This window comes from Gekko japonicus, unplaced genomic scaffold (assembly GCF_001447785.1).
Source record: "Gekko japonicus isolate JY-2015 unplaced genomic scaffold, Gekko_japonicus_V1.1 scaffold2654, whole genome shotgun sequence".
NCBI classification, from domain to species: Eukaryota; Metazoa; Chordata; class Lepidosauria; order Squamata; family Gekkonidae; genus Gekko; species Gekko japonicus.
In genome coordinates this window covers 221,496-230,973 of record NW_015168734.1, presented here as the reverse complement: position 1 = coordinate 230,973, position 9,478 = coordinate 221,496, and the positions used below count along the sequence as shown (strand labels likewise).

General features: G+C 52.3%; 1 protein-coding gene across 1 annotated transcript in view; it reads left to right on the top strand.

Moving 5' to 3' along the window:
• Positions 1 to 202: 202 nt before the first annotated feature.
• Positions 203 to 9,478, top strand: part of NTSR1 (neurotensin receptor 1 (high affinity)) — a 183,934-nt gene continuing 174,658 nt past the window's right edge. The window contains exon 1 of the mRNA XM_015415607.1: positions 203 to 904. Within this exon, the coding sequence (XP_015271093.1) occupies positions 203 to 904 (702 nt within the window). The remainder of the gene's footprint in view (positions 905 to 9,478) is intronic.

Sequence of the window (9,478 nt, the reverse complement as noted above, 5' to 3'; positions counted from 1 at the left end):
CGGGGTTTTCCTTCCCTCCCGTGGCAGCTTTGCGCTCGCTCGCCCTAGCAGCAGCGCCGGCGCGCCGGACACCCCGTCGGCTCCCGGACAGCCTCTTCCTCCTCCTCCGACGCCGGGTAGCCATCGGAGCGGCGGCATCTTTCGGGGAGCCTCTTCGTCCCGCGCGGGAGGAGGGCGCCCGCCCGGCGTCCGGGAAGACAGCATGGCCCCCAACACGACTTCCTCGCTGTCCCAGCTGGAGTACCTGATGGGCCAGTTCTACTTCCAGCCCACCGGCTCCGCGGCCCCGGCGGCGGCGGGCGGGAACGTCTCCAACGGCTCGGAGGCCGCCCCGCGGCTGCCGGACGAGGAGGACCTGGACGTCCACACGGACATCTACTCCAAGGTGACGGTCACGCTGGTCTACCTGTCGCTCTTCGTGGTGGGGACGGTGGGCAACGCCATCACCGCCTACACGCTGGTGCGGAAGAAGTCGCTGCAGAACCTCCAGAGCACGGTGCACTACCACCTGGCCAGCCTGGCCGCCTCCGACCTGCTCATCTTCCTCCTCTGCATGCCGGTCGAGCTGTACAACTTCATCTGGGTCCACCACCCCTGGGCCTTCGGCAACGACCTCTGCAAGGGCTACTACTTCCTCCGCGACGCCTGCGCCTACGCCACGGCCCTCAACATCGCCAGCCTGAGCGTCGAGCGCTACATGGCCATCTGCCACCCCTTCAAGGCCAAGAGCATCATGTCCCGCAGCCGGACCAAGAAGTTCATCAGCGGCATCTGGGTGGCCTCCTTCCTCCTCGCCGTCCCCATGATCTTCACCATGGGCCAGGTCTACAAGGCGCCCCACGACCCGGACTCCCTCATCTGCACCAGCGTGGTCGACACCCCGACGCTCAAGACGGTCATCCAGGTCAGTGCGCTATCTGCGCGGCGGCTGGTCCAGACGGCGTCCGGAGGTTTAATGCCTCCAGATCGGGGATTAGTTAGCGGCTCGCGGCGAAGCAGATGCCGGTCCCCCCCCCCTCCGTGGCCGTAAGCTCGCTGCTGTCACGGCAGGCAGACGACGCCCCCCCCAACCCCGTCTCCAGGGCGCGCCGAGTTCCTCCTCGTGTCCCTCGCCGCTCTTTCGGAGTCAATCGCGTGCGGTCGCTGCTCCCCAAAGACCGGAGCCGGGTCGCTTGAACTTGGCAGAGAGGAACGCTTGGCACCGCTGCTTGGGCACGTTCCTCGTTTTGGGGACGCCCCGTGGAGATTCTGCGTCGGCTTTCCCCCTCCGTTGTGTTCACCGAGCCCACCTCGGAGCCAGTGCGCCCTCTAAGCGGAGTTAGCCTGAGCTAGCGGACCATTTTTTTGGTCTCCGGCTCAATGTTCCCTCTAAACTGTGGAGTCTTCTGAGCAAAAATTCTACTTTGTGGGCTGCCGGCATTAAAGTTGTGAGCAGTGTTCCCTCTAAGCTGAGTTAGTGTGAGCTAGCTCACAGTATTTTAGCCTCCGGCTCACACATTTTGGTCTAAGCTCAGGGAGGAGGGCTCCAAAGCAAACTAATGTATGCAGTAGCCAAACAGCTCGCTCACAACTTTAATGCCAGTAGCTCACAAAGTAGAATTTTTTGCTCACAAGACTCCACAGCTTAGAGGGAACATTGGTTGTGAGCGAGCGATTTGGCTGCTGCATAAATTCGTTTGCTCTGGAGCCATCCCTTCCTGAGCTGAGACAATGATGTGTGAGCCGGGGGCTCAAAAACGGTGAGCTAGCTCACACTAACTCAGCTTAGAGGGAACACTGCTCCGGCTCACACATTTCTTTTGCCTTCGCTCAGGAAGGAGGGCTCCAGAGCAAACGGAGACCCCGGTTTCCCACCAGCGCTGCTCCAGGCTCGCTCTTCCCTTTTGCCCCGATGGTAGGTGTCAATTTCACACAAGCTGCCGCTGCCGCATTTTGCCCCTCAGCTTCCGTGATTTTCCTCCATCTACTCAATCTTGTTTTTTGAGGATTGAGTAGAGGCGCTGAAAATCCCGGGAAGCTCCGGGGCAAAATGCGGCCACCGAGCAGCTTGTGTGAAATTGACACACCATCGGGGCAAAAAGGGAAGAGCGAGCCTGGAGCAGCGCTGGTGGGAAATCGGTCTGATTTATGCAGCGGCCCAATCGCTCGCTCGCAACTTTAGCGCCAGTCGCTGTCAAAGTAGAATTTTTGCTCACAAGACTCCACAGCTTAGAGAGAACGTTGCTTGGAACCAGTGCTTCCTCTAAGCTGTGGAGTCTTGTGGGCAACAATTCCACTTTGTGAGGGACTGGCACTAAAGTTGTGAGCCAGCGATTGGACTGCTGCATCAATTAGTTTGCTCTAGAGCCATCCCTTCCTGAGCTAAGACCCAAAAAAAGTGTGCGCTGGAGGCTAAAAAGCGGTGACCTAGCTCACACTAACTCGGCTTAGAGGGAACGCCGCATGGAACAGAAATCCCCCCTCTGCATTGGTTGCTGCTTTCACTTCCTTTGACCGTCGGCTTTTGTGGGTTTTATGGTCCCTTCTGTGTAGATCTATCGCTTTTCCGGGGTGACTTCCCAGTCACTATGTTTCCCCCCAGGGTATTTGAATGTGGTTTCAAGCGGCACCTTTTCCTTGGTGTTGAGAAAATGTGGAGTGACTGCCAGATGTGGACTCGGCCCCAGTGGCAGACTTATATCTTAGGGACCCTGAAGTTTGAACAGTTATGGGGGGCCCTTCTTGGCCAGCCACGATAGGGCAACCTCCAGCAAGGGTCCAAAGGGGCTGACTTGAGAAGTCAGATGTCTTTTTATGGTGCCGATTGGCCAAGGGCTGAGCAGTAGAACTATTAAGCCGGTTGCCAATGAAGGATTTGAGGATTCAGCTGCCCAGATGTAGGCTATGAATCGATTCTGGCCAGCTCAGTGAGCCCATAGAGCTGGGGGGTTGTGGGTGCTGCAACCCCCCGAGGAAATTTTGAGATTTGACCCATCACAGGGACATTTTGAGGCCATATGAAACGGATATTCGAGCATATTCTAAGGTCAATATTAAGTGCTTCAACCCGTTGGCTTATGATTCTGTCGCTAAAACAGGCTTTAAAAACTCCATCTGTTTTGTTGGAAAATGTGTTCATTTAAAAAAAAGAAAGAAAAGGTTGCTTCAGGATCCCTCCAGGATTAGGGGCCCCAAAGCTTAAGCTTCATTGGTCTCATCTGCCCCTGGGGACACCCCTTGGTGTTTTTAAGCAGACACCTAAAACGAGGCAAAGGGTGTATGGGATGTCCAGGTGGTTCATACTGATGTATTTGGGAGAGTGCCCGGCTAGTCTGGTGGCATCAGTTTTTTTTAGTGTGTGTTCGGTGCAAAACTGGGACAGTTGCTTCATCATGCATGGAATGACTCTTGGGGTCCTAGGCAAAGGAGTGGGTTTTATCTGCATTCGAAGAGAGCGAAATACTTGGCCGGGAAAAGCTGAATTTTGCGATGCTCGTGCGTGAACTGTACAAATTAAGCACAGGTGCATGTTTTCTCTTCTTTTTGCATAATTCGTTCCCTAATTGGGACTTGATTTGCATCACGTGCTCTGTTTTCACTAGGCAAGGGTGCGGGCAGAGACGTAGCGGTGCGAGGGACCTCAAGGGTCATCTAGTCTGACCCCCAACACAATACAGGGAATTCAAAACTACCTCCCCCCCCTTTCCCCAGTGACCCCTGCTCAGGAAGGCAAAAAGCCTCCAGAATCCCTCGGCCAATCTGGCCTGGAGAAAACGTCCTTCCTGACCCCGAAGTGGTGATTGGCGTTACCCTGGGCATGTAAGAAAGGGCCAAGAGAGCCAACCAGTGGCTCATCCCTTCCTGCCCTCCCTCTCATGATGTGCCCAAATCCACAGACTCAGCATCAATGCTCCCCCTAAGCTGTGGAGTCTTGTGAGCAAAAATTCTACTTTGTGAGCTACTGGCATTAAAGTTGTGAGCGAGTGATTTGGCTACAGCACAAATCAGTTTGCTCTGGAGCCCTCCTTCCTGAGCTGAGACAAAAACATGTGAGCCAGAGGCTAAATGACTGCGAGCTGGCTCACACTGACTCAGCTTAGAGAGAACACTGCTCAGCATTGCTGTCAGATGACCATCTAGACTCTGCTAGGGGAGGGGAGAGGCTTCAACGAGATATAATGCCAAACAGTCCATCTTCCAAAGCATCCATCTTCTCCAAGGGGAGAAACGACGGCTGAGGGGTGACATGATTGAGGTTTATAAGATTATGCATGGGATAGAGCAGGTAGAGAAAGAGGTACTTTTCTCCCTTTCTCACAATACAAGAACTCGTGGGCACTCCATGAAATTGCTGAGCGGTCGGGTTAGAATGGATAAAAGGAAGTTCTTCTTCGCCCAAAGAGTGATTAACACATGGAATTCACTGCCGCAGGAGGTGGCGGCGGCTACAAGCATGGACGGCTTCAAAAGGGAATTAGAGAAGGATATGGAGCAGACGTCCATCAGTGGCTATTAGCCACCAGGTATAGATAGGGGCTCTGGGGCAAGTGATGCTCTGTCATCTTGGGGCTTGGAGGGGGGTATAGTGGGAGGGCTCCTAGTGTCCTGGCCCCACTGGTGGACCTCCTGATAGCACCTGGTATTTTTGGCCACTCTGTGACAGAGTGTTGGACTGGATGGGCCACTGGCCTGATCCAACATTGGCTTCTCTTATGTTCTTATGTTCTTATGCTTTAAAACCTCCAGAGAAATGATGCGGGGTCCTGAAATCCCCCTTTCTGACTCTCTGGAAAATCTCATCCAGAAACTTACCAGGTGTCCGACAGGTCACCAGGCTTCTACCTGTGCACAGTTAAGGACATCTTCCCGAATCCCAAGGACTCGAGACCTGCTTTCTAAACATGAGATTCTCAAGAAGTTGCCCCCTCTGCCCAAAGCCACACTGAGTACTTTGTATGTGCTTGTTTCAAAGTAAAGTATACATACAAACCTGGTCTGGTTAAACGTCCTGGTTATTGTTGATGTGTGTGCAAAAGCCTTTGCAGCACTCATCATCGATGCGTGGCAGACCCCCTCTGCACAACTCTTGCCGTGAAATCCCTACGGGGTCGCCATACGTCTGCTGTGACTTGATGACAATAACAGCAAGAACAGTAGACACATTAATGGGATGTGGAATGGTATAGTGTAGCCAATGCTCCCTCTAAGCTAGCAAAAAAAATCCTACTTTGTGAATTACTGGCATTAAAGTTGTGAGCGAGCGATTTGGCTGCTACATAAATTAGTTTGCTCCGGAGCCAACCTTCCTGAGCGAAGACAAACGTGCGTGAGCCAGAGGCTAAAAAACTGTGAGCTAGCTCACACTAACTCACCTTAGAGGGAACACTGATATATCCCAATCTCATCAGATTTTGGAAAAGGCGGGGCCAGAGCTCGAAAGGAAGGTGTATGCAGGGAAGGCAACCGCTAACTGCCTCTGCTTAATCAATTGCCTTGCATGCCCCTTGCTGGGCTTATCATAAGTCGACTCAGATATGACTCAGCACTTTATACCCACAAAGACACTAATAGCACATTGTGGCTTCATCTTCGAAAGCAAGCAATGAGAAAGAGAGGATTCACATTGCTTGTCTTTTGCTGTTCTTCATGGACACAATTCCAGGTCCATGCACCTTAAAGACCGGCTGTTGGATCCCCAAGCATCGAGAATAAATCCACGTTTTCAAGAAAAGCAAAATTTATTTCAAAGCGTTGAAGACATACTCAAACACGTTCTTTGTTAGAACTGGGGCTACACAATTAGGGCAAGCATAATAAAGGGATTTCAAATAGATACAGGTCCAATGAATATCTTTCCCGCTGGCGGGCTAAGGAAACGGTTGCGCACCCAGTACATGAGAACCAGGCAGAACATCAGACAAAACACAGGTGCAGGAGTCCTGGGAAAATCAACAGGCAAGCATTACAGCATCTTCTCCCCCACACAACCTCCAGCAGTTATCTTTTGCATTCCAAAGCAGGAGCAGGATGATAGAAGCCAAGCCGGGTGTAACTGGGAAAGGCTATGTACACCGAGGTCACAGGAAACAGAATGGCAGCTTGCTGACACCGGCACGATATCCAGGGTATAGGCTTTCAAGGGTTCGAGCTTCCTTCATCAGCTACAAGTAGGAATAGTTGCTCCCCACTTGTATCTGATGAAGGGAGAGAGGAGTCTCAAAAACCTATACCCTGGGACATCTTGTTGGTCTTTCAGGTTGTGACTGGACTCGAATCCTGCACTTCTGCTGTGAACTAGCATGGCTACCTACCCGAAACTTCCATGGACGTGTTATATCAGGCCAACCGAACAGACACACATGTGGAGGGGTCATTTCTAGTCACACTGTGAAATTCTACACTGACAAGTTCTTGCAGTTGCTGTTCAGCAATGTGTATAATTATAAGTGACAAGCACGCACCCAAATGCAAAGTGTGCACAGTGGCAGCACAGCTTACCTAGAAAAAAAATGCAGGCTTTGGACTGAGTGGCGAACAAATGTCTGGAGTCTGGATCCCGTTTTCACCCCAGACCTTACTGGTGGTGGTGGAGAGGGCCGTCGAGTCGGAACTGACTTGTGGCGACCGCTGTCAGGTTTTTCGAGGCAAGAGATGTTCAGAGGCAGTCGGCCGTTGCCTCCCTCTGCATTGCGACCCCGGACTTCCTTGGTGGTCTCCCACCCAAATGCTAACCAGGGCCGACCCTTCTTAGCTTCTGAGATCTGAGATTGGAGTGAAATCTCAATGCACTCCGATCATATGTAGGTATACTTTCAAGTAAAGTCACACAGGATCCAAGGGCACTTACAGGTAAGCAAGCCCAGGATTCGGGTTAGCGATGGCGAACCTAAACAGCATGATAAAAAGTAGAGACATCACCCTGCCAACAAAAGTCCGCACGGTCAAAGCAATGGTATTCCCAGTAGTCATGTATGGCTGCGAGAGTTGGACTATAAGGAAGGCCGAGCGCCGAAGAATAGATTCTTTTGAACTATGGTGCTGGAGAAGACTCTTGAGAGTCCCTTGGACTGCAAGAAGATCAAATCAGTCAATCCTAAAAGAAATCCACCCTGACTGTTCCCTGGAAGGCCAGATAATGAAACTGAAGCTCAGATACTTTGGCCACCAAATGAGAAAGGAGCACTCACTGGAGAAGAAGACCCTGATGCTGGGAAAGATTGAAGGCCAAAGATGACGGGGACGGCAGAGGATGAGATGGTTAGACAGTGTCATAGATGCAACGAACATAAAGTTGAGCAAACTTCAGAGGACGGCGGAAGACCGGAAGGCCTGGCGTGATCTGGTCCATGGGGTCGCGAAGAGTTGGACTCAACTGTGCGACTGAACAACAAATCTCAGGTGCAGGTGTACTTGAAAGAAAGGCGAGATGGGACAAAACAAAGGGAGGCTGCTGAATGAATCCAGCTTGTGTTTTTTGAAGAAAACCTGCAGGCATGGAAGGGATTCAGACCCGGGGACGCAGCATGGGGCGGGGGAGAGGAGGTTTAATCATTCCCTCACCTTTCAGAGCTGACCCCACTGATTTTAGCTCTGGAAAGAAACAAAATGTGCATACAGTGTTGTCAAGTTGCAGGCGATTATGGGCTTCCAAGGCAAGAGAGAAGCAGAGGTGGTTGGCCATCGCCTTCCTCTGCAGAGTCTTCCTTGGTGGTCTCCCTTCCAAGTACTGACCCTGCTTAGCTTCCAAGATCTGACAAGATCGGGCTATACCATGCCGCCTTGCCTCTCTGTTGTACCATCTAGGCTTCCCCAGCAAGGGGCCTTCACGGCAAGTGAGAAGCAGAGGTGTTGTGCCATTGCCTTCCTCTGCAGAGACTCCCTTGTTAGTCTCTCATCCAAGCCTTATGGTTTCCCCGGCAAGGTGCTTTCAAAGCAGGTGAGAAGCAGAGGTGTTTTGTCATTGCCTTCCACTGCAGAGTCAACATAAGAACATAAGAGATGCCAATGTTGGATCAGGCCAAAGGCCCATCCAGTCCAACACTCTGTATCAGACAGTGGCCAGAAATACCAGGTGCCCTCAGGAGGTCCAGCAGTGGGGCCAGGACATTAGAAGCCATCCCACTGTTGACCCCCCCCCCCAAGCACCAAGAAGACAGAGCATCACTTGCCCCAGAGTCCCTATCTATACCTTGTGGCTAATAGCCACTGATGGACCTCTTCCTTGGTGGTCTCCCATCCAAGACTTAACGTTTCCCCAGCAAGGGGCTTCCAAGGCAGGTGAGAAGCAGAGGTGGTTGGCCATCGCCTTCCTCTGCAGAGTCTTCCTTGGTGGTCTCCCTTCCAAGTACTGTCCCTGCTTAGCTTCCAAGATGTGACAAGATCGGGCCATACCATGCCACCTTGCCTCTCTGCTGTACCATCTAGGCTTCCCCAGCGAGGGGCTTTCACTGCAAGTGAGAAGCAGAGGTGTTGTGCCATTGCCTTCCTCTGCAGAGCCTCCCTTGGTGGTCTCTCATCCAAGTCTTATGGTTTCCCTGGCAAGGTGCTTTCAAGGCAACTGAGAAGCAGAGGTGTTGTGTCATTGCCTTCCTCTGCAGAGCCTCTCTTGGTGATCTCTCATCCAAGCCTTATGGTTTCCCCAGCAAGGTGCTTTCAAGGCAGGTGAGAAGCAGAGGTGTTGTGTCAGAGCCTTCCTTGGTAGTCTCCCATTCAAGACTTAACACTTCCCCAGGAAGGGGCTTCCAAGGCAGGTGAGAAGCAGAGGCAGTTGGTCATTGCCTTCCTCTGCAGAGCCTTCCTTGGTGGTCTCTCATCCAAGACTTAATGCTTCACCAGCAAGGGGCTTCCAAGGCAAGTGAGAAGCAGAGGTGGTTGGCCATTGCCTTCCTCTGCAGAGCCTTCCTTGGTGGTCTCTCATCCAAGACTTAATGCTTCACCAGCAAGGGGCTTCCAAGGCAAGTGAGAAGCAGAGGCGGTTGTGTCATTGCCTTCCTCTGCAGAGCCTTCCTTGGTGGTCTCTCATCCAAGACTTAATGCTTCACCAGCAAGGGGCTTCCAAGGCAAGTGAGAAGCAGAGGCGGTTGTGTCATTGCCTTCCTCTGCAGAGCCTTCCTTGGTGGTCTCTCATCCAAGACTTAATGCTTCACCAGCAAGGGGCTTCCAAGGCAGGTGAGAAGCAGAGGTGTTGTGTCATTGCCTTCCTTGGCGGTTTTCCTTCCAAGCACTAACCAGAAGAAACAAAATAGACCAGGGCAAATAATAAGCTGGGTTGTGGGACGGGTTGCCAACCTCCAGGTGGTTCCTGGCGACCTCCTGAAATTATGGCTGATCTCCAGACTTCAGAGATCAGCTCTCCTGGATGAAATTCTACCCTGCTTGGGTCTCTTCCCCCTCCCAGGCTCCGCCCACAAATCTCCAGGAATTTCCCAATCCAAAATTGGCAACCCTACTTGCAGGTCAGTTTCGATTAGTGAAACCACGTGGCCAGGGAAAGGCTCAC